This window comes from Molothrus aeneus, chromosome 5 (genome assembly GCF_037042795.1).
Source record: "Molothrus aeneus isolate 106 chromosome 5, BPBGC_Maene_1.0, whole genome shotgun sequence".
In the NCBI taxonomy this organism is placed as follows: domain Eukaryota; kingdom Metazoa; phylum Chordata; class Aves; order Passeriformes; family Icteridae; genus Molothrus; species Molothrus aeneus.
In genome coordinates, this window is record NC_089650.1 from 3,657,071 (window position 1) to 3,679,969 (window position 22,899).

The following is a 22,899-nucleotide window of genomic DNA, read 5'->3' on the forward strand; positions in this document are numbered from 1 at the left end:
CTGTTCCTGGAGGAGGTGGCTCAGTGTGACCCAGAGCCAGACCCATTGGGGGCAGTCTGGGTGTTGGAACCCAGGACATTCCTCTGGCTGCCCTGGGGGACTCCAGACCCTGGCAGGGGGCTCAGAGACCTTGGCACGGAGTCACAAACACCTGTGCCTTTGATTTTAACCCATGGAAACAATTACCAACTTTGTGTGAAGAGTTACAAGCCACAAGGGTTTGAGTAGAATGATAGTGAATTTGTCACAGGGTGAAAATGTAGAATATTGGGGATTTAGAATGGGGGTTCAAGAGGCAAGATGGAGGAATCTGGGCATGTCCTGTCCTTCTTCTTCTTGTCCTCCATCTCCTGCTGTCATGGTGACACTTCTGGATTGGTTTAGAGTAGAGACAGACTGTCTAACATAGGTGATAGGTATTGGAAAATTATTGTAAATAAAGTACAGGTAGTTCTTAGTATAAAAAGATAACACCACCCCAAGGGCAGGGACTGTACCACAAACCAACCTGCTGGACAGATCTCAGCAGGTCAGAAAAAGAATGTTATAGAAAAGGGAAAATAAACAACCTTGAAAACTGGAACTGACGAATCCTGACTTCTTCTTCAATTGCCGGGGTGTGGAAAAAGACTCTTTGATACCTCAGGGTCATCTCAACCACAGAAAACCCAAGATCTGGGGAACTGTTTAAGCTCTTTGTGGATGGAGAAAGGTGGGACATCTGACAACCTTCCAGCTGTCTTACTAAAATACCTTATCTTTGTGCTGGATCTTATTTGGGCCATAACCTCAGCTGCTGCAAGTTGGAGCTTGCTCCTCTTCCCTGGATTTCCCACTGGCACCTACAAAGAAGTTGGGATTTCTACATCAATGTTTTTGCATCCATGGAAAGGCAGGAAGAGGTCACAGCCAATTAGAGCAGTAATTGCTTCTGCCATTTCACCTAAACTGTCTCTGAATGAGTTTTCAGAAAGCTTAATGCAATGGCTGGGTAAGAAAAAAAAAAAAATCCTACCTCTAATTCTTTTGGTGTCTCTGTTGGGAAAGGCAATATTCGTAATTGTCAGTGTTAATTTTCTAAGTGATCATCCAATCCAACTGGCAGGAGATGTAGGATAGTCATAGGGTGGATGGCAAGCTGAGTCCCCATCTTAAAGACTTTGTACAATGTCAGGAACTATTTTTGAGTCTGCACTTCAATTATTTTTTCTTGAATAACTTTATTTCTTTTCCAGACCGTCTGCTGTAAATGTGCATGAAAAAAAGGAAAAGGAGGAGAAAAGCATAAGGCTGCATTAAACAATATGAGGAAAGAGTAGAGGTTATGCAAAGTTCAAGAAGCAAAGGGATATGGCTTAGAAAAACACTGAGATAATGAAAGATAATATATAGATGAAGTAACTGCAATATTGTTCCCCCTGAAACTTGCCTCGTGGGCTCCTGAGGGAAAATAGAAGTTGACATCTGCTTACTTTGGATTGCCTAGCTGGAAAAACATATGAGATGATACACATGAGACAAAGTCCTTGTGGGCCCATTGCAGTGCTGATGTGAGTGAGAAGTTCTAGAAGAGAAGGGAGGTAGCAGCAAGCCAAATATTCCTGATCAAACAAGACAGAGGAATAGGATATTTTTATAAGCCTGGTTTAACACTGATTTCATGAATGTTGTTACCTTTTTTTCCTCCCTAAAATTAAGAATCTAGTGTAGTTCTTGGGTGTGTTGAAGGTAGAAGCAGTGTCAGGTGAGTTGAAACTAAACATGGATTTAGATTATTTATTAAGAAGAACCTTGGATTTAGATTATTTATTGAAAAGAAACCCGGGGCCTCGATAGCCCTTTTCAGAATAAGTTTAATGAGACCCTGGGTTTCCCCAGGCTAGGTTGACAGCCTCCCTTATTAGAGGCCCAAGGAAGAGCTTGGGAAGTACTACTTTTTGGGAATTACCTTGGCACAGTTGCTCCTGCCTTAAGGTTGTGAGATGACTTCCTTCCTTTTCAGCCCCATTTCTGTGATTGTTTTTGGAAACTGTTTCAAAAAGCACTGAGTTTTGGGGAAGCACCTATGAAGAGACAATTACTTTATCCTGAATAACTCCCCAATAATTTGGTCAAAGCTCTTTTTTACCCTGAGTCTGTCACAGACCTGCCTTAGTTCAACAGCAAGTTCATTGATCAGATTCCTTAATGAAAGCATAGAAATCTAAGTATTTATATCAGTATGCTCCTTAATTCTTCATATGTTTCATGTCTAAAATGTGAATATACTTTAGCCTCTCTAGTAGTTTTTGAACAGCATGGAGTTCAGAACAGTGCATGCTTAACGTTTGAAACATTGTATGAAAATATCTGAAAGCTCTTTTTTGTACAAGGGCTTCTTTAAAAGCCTTGGGTTTATTCTTTAGTCTTATTTTTTTTTTCTTTCAGTTGCTTCTCACAGTAACATAAAGGCAAATGTAATGGAAACAAATACTAAGTTATGGGAATGGCAAATAGAAAAAGGATAAGTAGAGAAAGAAAAAGTTCTGCTTTTCATAGGACTTCAGAAGTCCTTGGGAGCTTGCTAGAAGTGCTGGCTCTGGTCCAATGTGCTTTTATTGGCATACATGAACAAATTACCCAGGGCACAGCTATTTTTCTTACTGTAGTAAAAACAGGGACACTGAATAGAGGCTTTGTGTAGGACAAATATTTTTCCTTTGAAACTGGCTATGAGTTTAAAGTTTATCTAGTGTGCCTTCTGGAAAGGAGGAAAATACACTTCTTAATCTCACAGAATAGAAAATGTATTCTAGTTTAGGCAACTCAGAGCTCAATAAGCAAAATTTACTCATTGGTGAGGAGCTGGTATAGTTTTATAATAAGCAGCATCATTTCTTAGTTGCCTAGAATGTGGGATGAAGCTCTGTTTTTATTGTTTGTAGCTGTGTCCCTCAAAAATTTTCTATGGCTCCCTTCCCTCTAGCACCTCTCAGGGCTCTGATGTTTTCTGGCCACATGGGTGTAGCCAGGAGGATAAGGGTGTTATGGAAAATAGATTTTAAGATAACATTCATTGCTCTAAAGACTGTCTCCATGGGTAATTCTTCTAATTCCAGTTGGAGCTGTAGCTCACTGTGCTGTTGTGTCATTGCTCTTCAAAACCTGGCAGCATCCTGGAGCAGCAGGGTCTCAGGTTAATTATAAGGTTGATTATTATTAATTTAATATTTATATTATTAATAAGGTTTATTATTATATTATTAACAAAGGTTAATTATTTAACCTTTCTGAGGTCCACAGGAGGGTAACCTGAAGGAAGATTTTAGATGACTGCTTCTTAAATAACGGGTAAAATCACAAGAATCACATTAGAACAATTTTTGTAGCGGTTGGAAGTGAATGGAGCAGTCAAATTTCCCCAGGCTCACCTGTCATTCCTCCAGCCAGGAAAGGATCAAAAGGCATTACCTCATATGGCTTTTTAGCTCCTTCCCTTTCTCCTTCCCACCCACACTTACTTCACACACATTTATTTCTAATAAAAGCCATTGCAGAACAATAAATCCATGTTCAGAAAGATTTTTGAAAATTGTCTTCCTTCAAAAACTGTGGGAGCTTTCCAAACTGTCCAATAGCTCCACTGAGGTTTCCTGGGGGCAAGGTATCTTGGGCTTCTGTCCCACACTATCTGACATTAGTTTTAAGAAAATTTGACATTAAAAATGCCTCAGCAAATGCTTTCATTTGAATGAATAAGCAAATTGCAATAAAATACCTGTTGTAGCATTTCAGAATCCATTTCTAGTGAGAGTTTGTTAAATTTGGCTTGGTAACCATCAATGACAAATTCCTGAGGAAAATTTTCTTGTGAAATTCAAACTTATTTGAGGTAATTGCAGAAAAATACATTTTGTGGTGATCATAATTTATCTCTTATAAAGGTTTCTAATTTTGTCATCCTTAATCACTGAATGTTTGCTGGAAACCAAATATGTGATTGTAAAGGCATTAAAATTTTCAAAAGTATATATATTTTTTCTTCTGGAAGTCAAGCCTGTAAACTTGCCAAGCCTGGGCATTCAGAGACTGCTTTTGAAAATGTGAATCTGTGAATTGAGTTGGAAAATAATCATATTTATGCATTTGATTCAGGTAATTTAAAACAAAACAAAACCTCAAAAATATGGTATTTGCTGAGTATATGTACCTGGAATGGAAATGCACCTAGAGGAAGGGCTTGGCCCAGGTTAATGGATGAGAAAATTGTATCTGTACAGCAAAACATAAATGATTGCAACCAGAAAACCAGAGGCATGGAACACCAAAAGTTTAAATCCTATTTCCTTCCCACAAATGGTGGGATCTGCTATTGTTCAGGCTATTTTCATCCAGGAGAGAATTGCTGAGTTGCATAAGTGCACTGTAAATACTGTGGCAGGGTGTGACTTCAGTCAGCTGTGACCTCAGCTCGGTGAGTTCTTTTTACACTTGACTCAATTTGTGCTGAATAATTGGAATAATAATTGCAGCCCTGATGTGGACAAAGACACAAGATAGTGCCTTTAGTTTACTTGCTGAATTGCAATATATTGGGGTTTTGGGGTTTTTTGGGGTTATATATGCGTAAACACAAACAAAAAAGTCAATGATCAAGTTTTCTGGTGACCCCCAACAAACCTCTCTAGCTGATGCTGGTGATGCCTTGTGAAAGGTGACCTAGAGCAGAGGCTGGACAGAGTTAAAGCATAAAGCAGGGATTTATTCAAAGGATCTCCTCCATGGATCCACCTTGGGCAGCACAAGAGCCCAGCCAGGGCTGCACCCAAGATGAACCAAAATGGCCCCAAAATGCACGGCTGGGCACAGGGTCTCTCACTGTGATCAGTTCTGCTCCATTTGCATCTTGCAGTTCATTGTCCCATTCCAGCTTTAGCCCCTGCGGTCCCACCCTGCTTGTTTTTCTCTCTCCAGCCCATGTTGTTTGTGGTCTTGGGGCTGAGATTTGGATCATTTGTCCTTGGTCCTCAGCTGGAGCAAGAATTGTTTTGTCTCCCTGCTCTGTGCAGAGAGCTCACCATCCCCTGATATGAAGCTCAGAATTACACACTAAAGCAGCACAGAATCTGAAAAATATAAAAGCTAAAACCTGAGGCATCACTGGGGTGCAGGTGAGTTATTGCATGTCTGAAAGTGCTGAGAGCTGCTCAGACCACAGTGAAGGTCACACACCCCACTGCAGTCATATGCCTGTTTTTAACCTCAGGTGAGGGGGAGTTGTCCTTGAAGTTTATTGTTTCAGATTCATGCTTCAGAAGGAAAAACCATCAAGGAAATGCTGCATGATAGAGTCTGTTTGACTTCAGTCTTCTGTGTGAGCAAACAAGTCACACAGCTCTTCTCATGTCTCTACTTTATTCTTCTGTGGAGTAGGAAATGATTTTGGGTTTCCTGATTGGTGGCAAGAAGGCATTTCAAGCAGAAGGAAAAAAATAAAGCAATATTCCCTTGAAAAATATTTTTCCCAGTGCAAATTTTTCAGTGAAAACAAAATAATTGCATTTTTCAACTGCATTCAATTGAATATCTCAGTTGGTCTGGTGATGGTATTATGGGTTCTTTTTTTTTCATAGATGGGAAAATTGAACAAATTTGTTGTTTGTAAAAGTCAGTGACTGCTCCTGCTAGGGTTTAAAATAGCTTATAGTGCAACTTATCCTCCAACTTCATTGAAAAATTTATTGGCTTTCCCTGCATTTTCTCTCTTCTGCCTCATTTTCAGAGTCTCTATGGACTAGTTGTTACCATGTGGACACTGTGCATCCAGGCCCCTTCTCATGGTGTCTCCTCTTAGTAATGAAAAATACAACAGGTACTGACCTGGATGGCAACTCAGGAGGAGCAGTTTCCCCCATAGATTCAAGACAAAACAGTTTTTATAGGCCCCAGAGTTTGAAAAAAAAAATAAGATTCCTGTAACAGAGAGGAAGTTTTAAAGAAAACACCCATTTCTCTGCCAAAAGTGTCTATGAAGCAGCTTCAGTCAAACCTCTGTGCTGAAGTAGGGCTCAGGTTTGACTCCCAGCTATTGCAATTTTTGCTGCTGTTCACTGCAGCTTCACAACCACGTCTTTGAGAGTAAATTCCTCTCCTTATGTGCTTTATGTGTGTATGACAAGTGAAAAGCTGGTCCCTTTTAGGAGGCTTGCTGACTAGGTTTACAATTAATTCAAATACTTTCCAGGAATCATGTGTTAATTTAATACTTGAATATACACATGATGTTACAACTACTTTGATAATATTAAGAGAATATTTAAAATTAATTCTGAGAATATGAGTACTCTGCTGCCTTTTCTGGCCTTAAAAAATGTTTAATCCCCAAAACTTTTATTGGTGATGTTTGGTTTAGATTGCCTTACCTAAAGTCATGAGGATTTGCATATCAGTCTTGTGAAACCTTGTTTGCACATTATTTGAGTCAGGGAAGTTTGAAGAGTTAGTCAGCATTGTTAGAATAGTATGTGCTTATTTATTAAGTTTTAAAATTAAACTTTTAGATTTGCTGTTGAGTTCTACTGTGAGCTTACCCTTATGCTCAGCATTGCTGATTTGTTGTGGTTTGATCAATAACTTCTAAATTTTTCAATTGCACCTATTTGTTCACCTTTATTAAACAGTGCCTTTTCTCTTTTCACTGAACTGCATGCAAACTGCCATTTTTATGTTTTTTGGGGTACCATATAGAAAATCTAAATCTTCCAGTAAGACATGGAGCATGGACCCTTGCCATAGAAAAGTTTGAGGCCTTCCAGATACATGTTAGTTTGCATTCAGAGCACTTTACTGGTGAAAGAGCTGAAGATTCAATAAACAAAGTGAAATCATCAAGGAAAGCCATCAGTGGGTGGTCCAAAATGGTTTGGAGTATGAGTGTTCAAGATCATCAGGGAGCCAGTGGATGCTTCTTCTACTCAGCTTTGTCTTGTTTAATTCAGAATTGTAACCTGCTATAGACACAGAAATTGGTTTTCTATGTCAGTAACTGATGGACTTCAATAACTTCACCAAGACTGAAGAAAGCAAATTTGTGAAAACAAAAATTAAGTCTTGCCACATTTCTATTCAACCAAATTAGAGAGGTGTTGAAGAGTGTTCCTGCCTTTTTTTCCCCTCCTCCTCCTTCATGTTAATTTTTACAGTCTGGTTGGAGTATATCATTATAAGGTTTCAGTTCAGCTTTTGTTATGAACTGTACCACGCCAGTTTTAATATTGTCATGGCACAGTTATTAACTGGCTAATAAATGTGGGTAGGTGGTTAAACCAGTTTCATTTGGGCAAATTGAAGCAGCTCTTAAACTTTTTTAACTGTTGGAAGTTCTTTCATTTTTTGGACAGAATGAGAGGAAAACTTTATCTAAAACAACGCCTAAAGACATTATCATATTAACCTTTAAATACTTTAGAAGTTTTAGATTTCCATTTCTAAAGTGGTGGCTTTAAAGTTGGATGTATACTGCAAACTGAGTTTCAAAGTAGTGCCTAAGTGCCATCTTTTGAAATCTAATGATCTCATTTGAAGTAGGATGCATCAAAGAATAAAAAGAAATAAGGAAAAAAAATCAGGGAGTATGAAGAAGGGAGATACAGCTGCGGTTTCTGCGCTGGGTCAGAAGAATTCACCAGTCAGCAGTTTCAAGGCAGCTTTTGTTTTATTAAAAAAATTAAAATTTTAATAAAACAAAACACAAACCAACCAAAAAACCAACCAAACAAAAAAACCTCCTGCAAAAAACAAAACCCCAAACCAGGACAAGTTTTTGTACATCCCTTCAAGTGAAGATACTGAGTGTGTTGTAGGCACATTGGAATTGGGATTTATGAGTAAAAATGGTGTCTTTTGTCAGCTCACTACTCTACTTGACATAGGCTGACCAAAAATACCGATTTTGATGGTACATTATAATCCCTTTTTTCTACTTTCCTCTACAAATTCCTTCATATGCCATAAACCCCTTCCTCTTTGGACTGCTCTGTATGTGTGGAAGGTTTTTTGTTTGGATTTTTGGGTTGTTTTTTTTTATTCTTTCTTTTATACAAGATATTCCAGCTGTGGTGATACATTCTGCAAGGACTGCATAATGATCTTGATCTTGGTAATTAATACTAACATTGCTTTAGATGAGGTGGTTAATTCTCTAATTAAAAATAGCAGTGAGTGGTGGCTTCAGTGCTTGGCATATTTATTAACGTTCCTTTGTTGCAATGGGGATTTTAAGTCTTTGAAGCTTTTGTATCTGTAGAGCTGTTTTATTTTCTTTCAATATGGTTAATTATAAATCATGGCCCAGACCTGAAAGGGATGGAAATAAGTTGCCATGCCAGAATAAGAACCTGTTTTCAAGCAGGGTCTTTATTAGTGTGGCAATAATAAGGGCAAAGTCTATGAACATGGTCTGAGGTTTATTCATTCAGTTCTTCCTGTTGCTCTCCATATTTCTTTCCTTTCCCAAAATAAAAGATAGCCATCTTAATTGTATTGTTAGAATATTTCTTTAACAGTGAATCACTGGGAAATATCACAGTAGGAAAAAGAAAACTTCTAGGACATTTTTTTAATCTTAGTTTTTCCAATGGAAATCTTTTTTAGATAGCAATTTGTGTTCTGAAGACAAGCCTTTATCTACTTTGGCTGGTAATTATGACCACAGATTTTCTCTAATAAATTTATCCCCTCCTTCCTGCTGAAAGGAATGCTGCTAATGAATTTAGCATACTCCTCTTCAGTGAGGGACTCAGGGAAGAGTATTAGATTTCAGAAAGTATCAGTGGAAATCAAAACGCTTTCTGAAGCTGGCAAAAGCAGCACTGATGGAGCTTGTCTGCTGCACTGCACTGTGGAGAAGGATGTGAATACATTTACAAATCCCCCCTGGGCACTCTGTGTGCCCTGTCCCCTGCCCAGACAGAGTGGTGTTTTTTGTCTGTCGCTGTCTTTATTTGCTTGAAATGCTTCTACCCCTGTGACCCCTTACACAAACAGGTAAATAATATTTATTATTGCTGAATATTTATTATTTATTTAAATTTATTTATTTATTAAAATTATTTAAATTCATTTTAGTTATTTAAAATATTTATTATTTACTCCTTATAGGAAGCTGAAGCTCAGCTTTCTATAAGGAGTAAAATTCAGGCAGGAGAGGGAGACACATCCAGCCCTTTCCTTCCCACCTCCAGGTTTCTTTAGCAGGAACTCCAGCTAGTTAACACTGCATCCAGCACTAAAACCTGAAACCAGGATGCAAAGAAGTGCAGATTTGCATAAACTAAAATGCAGTGTAATTAGTGCTAAGGGTCATGCTGGACAACTGCTCTGAATGCAGAGACATCCTGAAGGTAACAGCATTTTCAAAATTTATTTATTAACATATTTTCTGGTGCTTGGACACAGGAGTGAATACTGGAGTATATACAGCTCAGAGAGCTTCAAAAATAAATATAAATAAATATAGAGTGGCTTGAGAGAGGCAAAGGGGACAACAGTCACAGTGGTGGGGAATCAAGTTAATTTATTTTGTGTTCAAACTGCAGCACTTGTAAGTCCTGGCTTTCAATTTTCTGCATTGTTTTTTTGCTGTCATCTTTTCTACCAGCTTTTGGATGCTCCAACCTGCTTAACAGGAAACTGAAAACATTGCAGAGCAAAGCTGCTGCCAGCTCAAGCAAAGGCAGTTTTTCTCAGAGAAATTCTGCTATCAGTGCACTGAAGCTGGAAAGTCCCCAGGGATCATTTCAGAAGTATCACTTACTCATGCATTTATGTGCATTTTGGTGTTTATCTCCAGGCAAGGTGTCCAACAAGCAGCAGAACTCATGTTTGCTCTTGGTTGTGCTCTGAAGCAAGTCCCAAAGCAGAGGGCAGCAGCCACATTTCAACTGGCTCCACGGGATGTATTTCTGCCAGGAGTTTTCCATTTGTAAAATCTGTGGCTGCAGTGAAGATACAAATAGAAGAGTAATGGGTCAGAATAGCAAGGTAGACATCAGGAGATGCTGTTTGAAAATTTAGCACCAGGAGGGAAAGTTGTGTGTGGGTGAACAGGGTGAGGTTTGAGAAGAAACAGATGAAAATTGGCGAGTCACACAGCAAGCTAAACAGTTTTTTGTACTGTAGGTCAGCAGTGCTGAAAGCTGTGGGATAGCAGTGAGAGGCATTTTTACTGAATGCACAGTGAGCCATGAGTACGTGGATTTTTTTTTTTTTCCCTGTTGTTTTTTTCTTCCATAATACTTTTGAAAGGGGAAGGGTGGAGAGAGAGTGTCCTTATCTGACATTGCTGCACTCACCAGGGAATGGTGTTACCTTGTAATGTCCACTGCTTTTGTTTAGGCTGCAGTTACAGCCTGGGCTCTGCCTGCCTGGGAGTATTTTGGTGGGTTGGGGGATACATGATAGCAATAACATTTTCTTAATCAGTAGACAGTAATTATTCCAGCCATTATTGGCTTTCCTGTGCATCCTTTTCTCCTTAGCCCTTCCCCCTCCATGATTTCTATGATATCCACATCAAGTTGTTTCTCTTTTGGTTTCCATATGATATTGTGATCTGCCTCTGGGTGGGACTGATAGCTTCAGGATGAGTGGAAGAGCACCAGGCTCTGGAATATCTAATTTGCTCTAATGATGCAGCTCTGCCTTTCTGGGAAAGATGTTTTGGGTTGTTTTTTTGTTTTGTTTTGTTTTTTTTTTTTTTTTTTTGTTTTTTTTGTTTTTGTTTTTTTTTTTGGTTTTTTTTTTGTTTTTTTTTTTAAATAACCTAGGGGATTTTGTTATTTTCAAACTTTTATTAGGAAATGACATGGCAGGACATGTGAGCTGTTGATGTGCCACATAAATTGCATTGTTTTCACAAGGCTGCCATGCTACAAGATGGGGAAGACAAAGAGTAATTTTTTTAAAAACAGTATTCTTGACTGACATAATCATGTTGTACACTGGCATGATTCTCCACATGCTTGGAATTACCACCTGTAACTGCTGAAGAACAAAAGGACATCTGTCTCAGAAATGGTTTCTCTGTTTTAAAGGCTGGAACCTTGTCATTTACAGAGCTCCTGATTACCAATATCCCTTCAAAAATAAAGCTGATGGTAGCAAGGAAGTCCTAGGTGGATTTTTTTTGTTGTTGTTGAGATAATTTTGTGGATTTTTTTTTTGTTTGTTTTTCAAAATAAAATGTTTGTAAATATTTTGTAAAATAATATTTATGAATATTTTAAACTTATTTTAATTATATATTATTTTAATATATGTAAGGATAAATACTACTATATTTTTCTTCTTATTATTATTTTATCTATTTTCCTATTATTATTTTCTTCTTGAAATCTTACTTAGCTTTCCTGGTTTAAATATTTCTTTTTCCGAGTAGGCATGAGTATTTTTTTTTTCAGGATCCTGAGATATGACCATTTTTGGTCACATTCACAATTAAACTGTTGATACTTCAGCTCTAATTGAAGAGGGATTTCACAGTTAATGGTGAAGGATGTTTATTTTAAAGTCTGGGACACCAGTGGAGGTTGCTGTGAACTGCTGGGCTGGGGTGAAAGGGAAGATTAACGAGGAAGTGGAGTTTATTAATAGACTCCTGGTTGACAATGGCTTTGCAGTGTGCAGGGGGTGACTTTTGCTGCAGGACTGAGCGGTTATAAGAGATGAAAGAGCATTTGAGATGAGAAACACAGCAGAGAAAGCTGTACAAGGCAATAATAAAGCCCTGCACATACTGTTACCCTTTTGTGGTTTTTCACTTTTCTTCATCATGCACTTAATTAAAAAAAAATTAAAGCATTTTCCTAAATTTTTTTAATGAAACATTTAGGTTGAATGAGATCCAATTGTGTGATAATTCTGGGGAGTCACAAGTAGCTTTTTGATGCTGTTATAAATATTTGAACTAATTATAAATAATTACAGTAAAGGGTTTGTTTGTATTCACATTCTGGAAGTTTCTTGAACCAAGTGACAGAAGCATTGCATGAAATTGTAATAATATTGAAAGTGTCATGTCAAGGTAGATGTGCTGGAATTTCAGAAGCACTGGAAAATTGCATGAAGGACAGGAAATATTGCTGGCTTTATTCAGCTATCTAATAGTAAGTGGTGTTTTGTTTGCATATCAGCTAAAGCTGACTAAAATTTTTGTGTTTACTTGGCAGAAGAAGCTACTTGTTCTTTATTTTGTATTTTAATAGTCAAACTGTTTTACTTCAGATTTTCAGTATGTCTTCATCCAAAACATAATTCTGAAGCTTTTTGCATTTAAGTGGTGTTGTGCCTTACAGTGGGCAAGTATTTAGGCATGAGAGATGGTTTCTTTCCCCAATGTGAAAATCTGCTGCTCAGCTGTCTTGCTGCTTTCAAACTTAGTGTGTCACACTGACTTCAAAGGCTGAAGCTTGAAATTCTAATGCATTACATTCTAATATATTGCATTCCTTCTGCTTAAAATATCTGCTTCACTACCTCCATGAAATTGAGTGAATACAAATACAAACCAAGCATTTGTCAGATTAAGATGGAATTATTCTGAGAAAGTCTTCAACCAAGGGTTTTTTCCCTCCCAGATCTCACTTTAAGACAGATAGTTGCAGAGTTTCTTACAAATAGGCCTAGGAAAAAGACTACAAATCAAAAAAGATTATGACAAATAGAATTATTCAATGAGTGCTATCTTAAACAATGTGCGTATGGAAAGTAAAGTGGGGATACCAAACAGCAGCAGTGATAATTTGTGTATTTTGGATGTGGAAGCTAATCACAGGGGAAACTGCTAAGCAGGGCAGCAAATTGAGCATGGTTGCAGATGATGATAAGAATTAACAGCTGATAGAAAGTGGTGGAGAGCTCAGAGGCAGCCTGGGCTGGAGAGGGGCACTCTGAGCTGAAACAGGGAGTGCACAGTGAGCTGACAAATTCTGCTGAGAAAATGAACAGTTGTATCCTTTCAAGTCATGGGATGATTTCAGGATGCTTCCCAAAGGTTGTAATTGCTAATGAATTGAGCAGCACTCAGCATAGGTAGTAATTTATTGGAGACAGCTGTTAAGGACTTCACTCCATATAAAGTCTTAGAGCAGCCAAACTGGCTACCAGCCTGGATATGTGGTATATTTGTGGAGCAAAATGTGCTTGTGTCATTACAGATTTCAAAGAAAATTAAATAACTTTTTAAAAAAATAATAAAAAAAATATATACATATATATATATGTATATACACACACTAAGTCAAACTAGCAAGTATGTACCCACTAAAAGCAACACTACCCTTGTACATGATTTCACTTGGTGTGTCAAATACACCTCAAATACAAATACATAATTTCACTTGGCATGTCTAATACACCAACAAATGCATTGTTCTAGTTAGTTTTGCTAGCTGCATCTGGGGTTTGTTTCTCAGAAATGTATAAAAACTGTGCCCTCAGCACCAAAGGCCACCAAAGCTTGTTTGTCTCTTGAACTGACTGATGGATTTACAGCTCAGAACAGATTTTGGTTGTATTTTTGCATGGAAGAAGGAAGTAGCTGAATACATGTGGGCACTCAATGGGCACTGGCAGGTCAAAGAGCTGCTGCTTCTTTGTAAAACAAGAAGAGAACAGTGAATGTGGGGCAGTGAGATAAATTAGAGCCTCAGAAGAGAAGCTGCTGCAAGGCAGCTCTAGTGCAAACAGAGCAGGCTGTGCTTACTTTGGAAACAGAGATTTTGGAGGTACAAATTTGATCTGGTGCACTTCTGACTGCTCTGTTGTGTGACTGAAATGTAGAGAAATATTCAAATTTATATTATTCATGTATATATGTAAATGAAAGAGTATTTGCCCATGGTAAATTTGAATATGAAAGGGTTATGAAAGTCACTTTCCAGAGCTAGTTTTAACTTCAATGGACATGTTATTAAAGGGAGAATTTTTTAAACTGTTTTATCATGGCCTGTTCAGCACTGCTTTTATAGGAAAGGTTTCATTGGGCACGCCAAACTTTCAGGATGTTAAGCACTGCTTAACAAAAAAGAAAAAAAAAGTTTTCTTAAGTACCAAAATAGCTAACCAAGTTTCCTTTTGTGCCAACAATTGTGTTTTAATTTGATAATGCCTCTTTTCTAACAATTCAGCTGATATGCTTCATAGAATATGTATCAAAAGGTCATTTCAAGAGTTGCATTTGAAAGAAATGAATCGAGGGCTGAAATCAAGCATGCTTGAGCAATAAAGTTACCATTTGGAACATCTTGTTCACATTTGCAGTAGATCTTGTTCTTTATTTAGTGAGCCTTTTATTTCTACAGCTATTCCTAAAAACCATTGTATCAAAAATAATAGCTTTGTTCATTAAATTATAAATTATTTGAAGCTATAACTATCAAATTGCTACTGCGAGAAGTTCCATAGCAGCATCACCAGGATGCAGTTAATAACAATTGAATTTGTTGATGCAATTTCGTTCCCATTTCAACTATAATTTCCTCATTAGGTTTGTATTACACCTGTGTTCAGCCTTCATCTTTTAAGAGACTTCTGTTCATGTGCCGTTTTTCCTTTTCCCAGGTGGTTTCTCCCAGTGAGTGGTAGTGAGAATGAATGGACACATATCAAACACCCCTCCAGGTGGATATGGAAGTTACTTCCCTCAAATGAAGTAAGGTTTTGCCTTTGACTTGCCTTTTATGGACAAAATAGTGTTGTACCTCCTTCTTCAGGCTTCCATTTCAGATAGAGCTGTAATTAGTAGGTCCCATTGGAATTATAAAAAGGCTTTTTCTGTAGAAGAATTAACTGTGGAACCAAAGCGACAGATATTTTTGTGTTCACATAAGGGAAAACTGTGTTACTGCATGGACTCATCTGGAAGAGCAAAATAAATTGCTGTAGCCATAACATCCTTATTATGTTACTCAGAGAGGCCTTTGTGTGCCTGAGATGTTTAAGGTTAGCTCTGAGTGAATGCATTTTTATGCATAAAAGATGAGGCTGCCTCTCCCATCTGTGAGAACAGACTGCTTCCCAGGAAAGAGAACTGAGCAACTGCTACCTGAAAGTGTTACCTTGCCTCAGATAAGAGGGTGATCCCTGTATCAGGGGCATGGCATAGACTCACTCACAGCACTGATGAGAATTTACCCATCTGATGCCAAGGAACAAGTATTCCTGTATGGAGCAGGATATCTGTGGTGTCTTTTTTTTCTCATTAAGGTGAACTCATATATCACTCATTTTTGAAACACTTGTAATCATATTGCCTTTTCGTTTGTGTAAGACAATGTCAGTCATTTTAAGTTTTTTCATTAAAAGCTGTTAAAATTGTTAAAAGCAATAAACACTTGTGTATGCAGGTAAAAAACCCCAAATCCTACACAATTCTTTGGCATAGTCATGATTATTATTGTTATTTTTTATTATTATAAAATTATTATATTTATTATATATATAATAATATAAAATATATATTTATATAATATATTAATATATAACATATAACATAATATATATTATATAACATATATAATATTATATATTATATACATTAATATATTATATAAAATATATTATAAACTAGATTATTTATTATTATTATTATTATTATTATTATTATTATTATTATTATTATTATTATTATTATTATTATTATTATTATTATCATCATCATCATCATCATCATCATCATCATCATCATCACTAATGTGAAGTTTGTTACTGGATTAAAGGTGGTATTTATTTGTATAACACACTCCAGTTGTGCACAAAGTTGTATTAATGCAACAAAAGAGAGCTCAGAAAGGCCTGCAGCCCAAGTGAAACATTCTCCCTCATATTCATGGTGTGGAACAAATATCTGGTATCATTCCCTCTGTTACTAATGCTGTAGGTATGTGTAGTAAGGGGAGGGTTTTTTTTTCACTGCCTGCCAAATACATCTATACAGAAGATAACAAGAAATGTTTTCTTCCAGTGGCTATGGCTCCCCAACGTTTGCTCAGTCAGAGAGGGAGCAGAATTCAAGAACAAGTGCAAAAGCTCTCTATGGTAAGGTGGCAAAAACTCTCTAAACTTCTGTGCTAAGTTACTGTTTAAATAGTGATTGTGATGTGGTGGTGGAAATATTTTACACATATTAATCTGAAAGTGTATGTACATACACAAGGGTGTGTCTGTCAACTGAACTGAAAAACAAAGTGGTTTTATTCCTACTAAAGCTAACTAGAAAATGCTCAGTTTACTAGGCAGAGGACTCCCACCTGCTCATTTCCAGGCAGCATTCATCACAAAACTCAGAGTGATCCTATAGCTAAGTTATGCACCAAGGAGAAGGCATCAAGTGTTTAGCTGTGCTTAAACCCTTGTGGGGTTTTATTTCTCCTGTACCTCCCTCCCTCCCCAGCGTCATCCCCTGCTAGCAGACAAAACACTTACAATATTTTTTCTTCTTTGACACAAGGATTCCTAATATTCTACCTAAACATTGAATCAATCTAAGTTCAAATTTACTTTGCTTTAGTGCTGTGCTACAGAAGTCAGTTTCTTGACATAGTGCTGAAGGCAGGAACTGAAACTGAGGAAAATTCTGAGCTGATCATTTTAAAGAGGATTTCTGCATCCTGTGTGGCTCACTCAGCAAACTGATTGCAAGTGTGGACAGAAATAGTAGGTGGCAACAGAAACCAGCAAGAGGCATTGCAAAAAACTCTTAGCAGATTATTATTTCTTTATGAGAGTTGTGATTTCTTTTTCATTTTATGTCATCATCATAATTTTTCAGGAGTATATGGTTTGAACAGCATGGCAGCATCTGTGTCCTTTAATCTTTGTGAGCTTTTAAAATATCTCTCAGAGCTTTTTCATATCAAACATTGTGGGGTGGTCATGTGTCAGGAGAAGATGGGGACAAGTGAGTAAATTTGATGTGTGCCATGGTATTTTTTACTTCCAAAGTACTTAACTGAATTCAGGTACTAAGGAAAATGCTTGCCATGGAACTGCTAGGTGGTGGCTCCTGTAAAGGGAAATGTTGTCCTTGGTTCACTTTTGTGGCTGGTAGTTGTATCACAGAATGATAGTTGCAGTTGCCAGGAGCTGAATGAAGTAGAGGAATCAGTTATTTTGGAGCTCCAAGTGGATATGTATTGGCACAGCTTTTCAGAGTTTGCAGATTTTACTACTTCTGCTCTGTTTTTTTAATACATAAAGAAGTAGGGTGTTGCTATCACCACATATATGAGCTGGAGAAAACAAGGAAAGCACCTAAAATCTTTCTCAAATTCAGGGTAATTTTTTGAATTTTTAGCAACAAAGTTACTATTCTGCTGCATCCCATGTCCCTCTTCTTCCTTTGTGATGTTAAAATTTTTGTGCATACTCTCCCAAATGGGCTAAAAAGCAGCTGAGTGATATTGGAATTGTTAAACAGTTTTGAAAATGCTCATAACAAAGTACTATATTTATAATTAATAACTAACGAAATTATTTTATTTGAGAATATGGAGACTGAAATCCTATCAAGCAGGAGGAAGCTGTCTTAGCTTTCTTTTTATATTTGTTGTGCACATATATTTTAAATGTATGTATACTATTTAAGTTAATACAGAAAGCTCATGTGTTTAATAGATTCACTTTTACTGGAAAAAATATATGTAATTTTACTGTAAAAGTCAAATGGACTGTGGATTTCTTTTCTTTTACTAAAATGTGAAAACATGAGGTCAGCACCAAATTTTCCATTAAAATGTTCCTTTTCTTGGAAAACTTGAGAGTCAATTGGAGTGAGCCACCTATCCCTGACTATCAAGTAAAATGATGGCTGGGCTTCTAAGTGACCACTTGATATTGAACGCAGTTTCTTCCAAGCAGTGTAAAGACTAAATAAAAATAAAAATAAAATTAAGAAAATTAAAAATAATAATAAAAGTAATAATAACAACAACAACAACAACAACAACAACAACAATTATTACTGTGATTACTACTTGTTGTTATATATGTGTATGTTTCTGTCCTGGCATATGTGTAGGCATGTTTATGTCCTTGCATGAATTTTATGTCTTTGATGCCATTGCTGAGGAGATTAATGAATATTCAGCCCTTGAGCCACCACACAGAAGGTTGGCTATGGTGCTGTGGGAAAGGAGGCTGGAATATTATTGGTGTTACCAATTATTGGTGTTCAGCTATTAATTATTGTTATTATTGGTGTTCAGCTCGAAGCCAGACCGGAGCCATCACTATCTCTAATGTGCCTGTCTGATAGTGAAAACTTCCTTGCAATTGCCTTTTTTCCTCTGTCAATAATCCCTTTGTTTTCAATCATTTCCTTCCTGAAAAGAGCTGTTTTTATTTGCATGACAAATCTCTCTCTGAGGCGAGGGAAGGTGCTCTCTGCACATATTTATGGGGTTTATTTCATCATTTGCTTCCTGCTCTCTCCATCTGAGATGGGTTTTGACTCCTGCTGTCATCTGTTGTTCTAGCATTGGCTCCTCCATCTGTCTTGAGCAGTTCTGCCTGTGAGGAGAGGAGCAGCAGTCTCAGGGCTGTGCTGGGGCTTTGCCAGCCCCTGACACAGTGAGGAGCAGCCTCATTCCTCAGGAGGGCTGGACCAGGATTTTGGTCCTTGAATTTGGATCACTCTAAATTGTCAGATTATTGTGCAGAACTGAAAGATGTTGCTAAAATTGTCTTCTCGCAGCACATTAGAAAAGACTGAGCATTTTGTGCACTGAGTTTATACTCTGGTGGCTGTGATTTGGAGCTGGAAGTGAAATTGCCTGTGTGTTGTATTTGTAGGGACCATTGTGGCAGGGAGGAATGATGAATCTGACTCCATGTTCTCAGAAGGCTAATTTATTATTTTATAATACTATATTATATTAAAGAATACTATATTAAACTATACTAAAGAATACAGAAAGGATACTTACAGAAGGCTAAAAAGATAATAATGAAAACTCGTGACTCTTTCCAGAGCCTTGACACAGCTTGGCACTGATTGGCCATTGAGCCAAAACAACTCACATGAAACCAATGAAACAATCACCTGTGGCTAAACAATGTCCAAACATATTCCACATGAGCACAACACAAGAGAAGCAAATGGGATAAGAATTGTTCTCCTTTTCTCTGAGGCTTCTCAGCTTCCCAGGAGAAAAATCCTGGTTGAAGGGATTTTTCAGAGAATATGAATGCCACACCTGGGTATTTTTGCTTTGCTCATATGCCTCCTTCAGAGCAAGAACTGCAGTGTAATAAATTCAAGGAAACCTCAAGCAGCTTGTGAAAAATGCCAATCACTTTTTTTTAATTTTAAAAGTTTAATAGTAATAAAATAGTTATAAAAATAGTAATATTATTAGAGTAATAAAAATTTGGACAATTAGGATTTAGGACAATATGAGACAATAAAAACAAAGAGTTATGGACAGTCCGGGTACTTCTTTCTGGGAAAAAGAAGCCCAAAAAAAGACCACGTTAACAGAGGATTAACCCTTAAAAGCAATAGCCTGTTGCATATTCATACACCTCATACATGATGCATAAATTCCATTCAAACACAGGATTCTGTCTGGTCAGTGTCAGCTTCTTCCTCTTAATCCTAATGGCGTCTTCAGGGCTGAGTGAGGCAGGATGAAGTTCCTTTCTTCTGATAAGTGAGCAATAAATTCTTTTTCTCTGAAAGATTTAGGTGTCCTGTGGCTGCTCAGTGTGAGTCCTTTCTTTAAAAAAAGTATCTTACATAGCATAGTTTCTATTTAAAGTTTCTATTATGTTATAACCTAAAACTGTATTTAACACACTACTTAGGAAAATTAATACAGCATAACTTTCTCACATAACGCAGATAATATTCATTTTAATAATAAATACACATTTTTCACAAGCTCACAGGCAGGTAAATGAGTGCACTGAAAGAAGCCATCCATGTTAATATCCTTGCAGTATTTTGGTTCTCAGATTAATTTGACAATTGACTTCTAAACAACACACTTCCTTTGACAGCCACTTCCACACAGCCATCAGAGAGAAGCTCCTGGTATTAATCTCTGAAAGTGATAGTGCTTGCTCCTCTGAAAAGGAAATTTGTTTTGAACTCAAGTTCTGACCTTTGGGTCACTTCTCCTGCACTTTGCTCTGCCTCCAGCTGAGGTTTTGTTTGTTTTGGTTTTTTTTTCTTTTTTTTTGTTTTTTTTTTTTTTTTTTTTTGCAATTTATTCTTAAAGGGTATCAACCATCAGCCCAATGCAGATAGATGGTAGTAAATTAAGTATTGGGCTTTTCTGCTTGATGATGTGTGGAAATATTTTATGCTGTTACTCCGGGATTCTTGGGGCAGATTTTGAAGGAGACTCTCAATCCATATCCATGTGGATTGCCATCAGATTTCAGAGCAATCTGCAGTCCTGTTGATTTGTGTCATGGACTGGCTGGTAGAGTTTTTGACTTGGCTGAAAGTCTTTGGTTAAGAGGTTGCTTTTTGATTTCTGGTGTTTTGGATGCTTTCAAAAATAAAAATAAAATCAGTAGTTTTCAATCTGTGTTTGAAAACAGAAACATGGTCTGTTCCTGATGATTGGCGAATTCAATAATTTCACACAACATGATTTGCTGTAATATCTGTCCACATCAGACATCAGGAAGAGTACTAGTTTCTGTGGATCAATGTTCCTGTTCCTCTGGAAGCTTCAGTAGCTAGTAGATCTTACATTCAGGACCTATAAGTGAAATGTAGATTTTACATTCAGGACCTATAAGTGAAATGTAGATTTTACATTCAGGACCTATAAGTGAAATGTATTGCTTTTAATTTTATTGCCTTTGTGTTGTGAGAGATTTTATTTTAATCATATTCTTCTGGGTTACATTTGCTATAGATTGTGGTTAAGAATTTAACTTAAATGTATTCTGACATGATCCTCTCTTATTTTTTTTAATTATACCAAATGAAAAATCCTTTATCTAAATAGTGTACAGCATATCAGCAGAGTTTGAGCTAACCTGTTATTAGGGCTGAACTGTACTTTAGGTGGTGGGTGTAAGAGCTGCAATGAGCAGAGTATACAGGAAAAAAACTCACTAATTTTGATAGGTTTTTTTATGTTTTGATAGTTTTCTTCTTCTTTTGGTAGTTTTATGCATCATATCTGGAAGTCTCTATTGCAGTATTTCACTTCAGCCTCAATAGGGCCTTCCTGCATGAAGGGACCTGTGAGAGGTTAAGATTGATTGGGAGGATGAGGAGAGTGAAACAGAGCATACAAAACATTATTTTGTTTTCAGTGTCAGGGGTTGACCCCAGCCAGCAACTGAGGACCTCTCCATTTGCTTGCTCATTCCCCCTGTCTCCTCTCTGCAGCAGAACAGGGGGGAGAATTGGAAGAGAAAAAAGCAAGAAGAAAACCCTGATGAATCAAAATAAAGATGGCTGAAGGGGTCAAAGAAAGAACAGGGAGGCAAAAGGACTGAACAGCACAAAGGGATTTATTCACAAGCAGAGCAAAGGCCAAACTAACTGGGCAAAGAATCTTTGGAAAGACTACCTGCCAGTTTTATTGCTGCTGAGCAAGGATATTAAACAGTATGGAATATCCTTTGGGTCAGGTGTCCCAGCTGTGTCAGCCTCTTGTGCACCCCCAGCCCACTCACTGGGGCAGCAGAATAAGAAATTTAGACAAGACTTTGACACCATTCAGCCACAGCTAAAATAACCCCATGTTATCCGGTCCAAAATCATCTCCATCCTAGCCAGACCCACTGCATTCAGCACATCAGCAAATTCTGTTGCTCCTTTTCAATAGTAGAGCTTGTATTACCTGCACTTGAAGTTAGTGTGATAAGGTTTCTGTAAAAGCAGTCAGATTAATACTGATGGGTAATAATCTGTCACTTTGATACGTGCAAGAGTTGAGAGATGGTAACTGCATTTCCTGAAGAATGACAATGGGCACCTCTGTAGGAAAAGAAAAAGTTTTATACAGATGAAAGAAGCTGTGAGAATCACCAGCTGAGATCTCTCTGACTGGGACATGGAAACACAGAGGTGCTGCAGGAAGGAGCAGCAGTCCCTTGTGTCATCTGTGGAAGACAGAGAACAGATTTGCAGGCTTTTCTCAGCTTTTCCAGGAGCTCAAGGAGTGGAGCACTTCAGCAGGAGGGGGTGCAAAAGGGTTTGTGTCCTTGCTGATGGCAAGGGGAGAACTTTTGGAGCGTTGTAGGTGGAATCTGGGACAGGAGCCAAGCACTAGGAGAAAGCAGAGCTTGAAGATTCGTTGTGAGGTGCTGGCAAAAGCCATGGGACAGGGAATGCATTTTAGCTGCCAGTCTTTTCATTTCCTTTCCTTTTTCTTTTTTTCTTCCTTTTTCTTTGTGTTATGCTCATATCATCATGGGGGGACTGTTCTTCCTTCAGTGTGACTCATGCCAGGCAGCCAAGAAAACCATTTCTCAGGGAGCTGTAAGAGAAAGGAGACCCACTTATGAACCATTGGATTCTAAAAGCTTTGAAAAACAAGGCTGAAGACAAATCCTTCCAACAATGGAAGAATTTTACCTGATGCCAGGATATGTGTTAGAAGATGTATTTTGATGGGTGAATAATTTCAGGGTGCAGCTGTAGAATCCACCTCCAGATCCTCTATAGTTGTGTTTCAGTCCCAGCTGAAATGTTCTGCTCTGCTCTAAATGATAACTTGGGTCTCCAGCAGGTTCTAATTCTCATTCCACCTGCCTTAAAGAAATAAATTTGTTAATATGAATTGTTCCCAGTGTGGAATCTCAGTTCTTGTGTCCCTACTTTTTGTTTGTTAACACAAACACTGATTGACTTTAGTTAAATGTAAATTTTATCAAAGTTGTTGTTAATTA

The 22,899-nt window shown here is 37.5% G+C and overlaps 1 protein-coding gene across 3 annotated transcripts in view; it reads left to right on the top strand.

Moving 5' to 3' along the window:
* Window positions 1-22,899, top strand: part of EPS8 (EGFR pathway substrate 8, signaling adaptor) — a 124,658-nt gene that overhangs the window by 61,215 nt on the left and 40,544 nt on the right. For all 3 annotated transcript variants that reach the window (XM_066549774.1, XM_066549776.1, XM_066549775.1), the window contains exons 3-4: window positions 14,599-14,689; window positions 16,001-16,074. In XM_066549774.1, coding sequence (XP_066405871.1) covers window positions 14,628-14,689; window positions 16,001-16,074 — 136 coding nt within the window. In that variant the 5' untranslated portion in view covers window positions 14,599-14,627. The remainder of the gene's footprint in view (window positions 1-14,598; window positions 14,690-16,000; window positions 16,075-22,899) is intronic.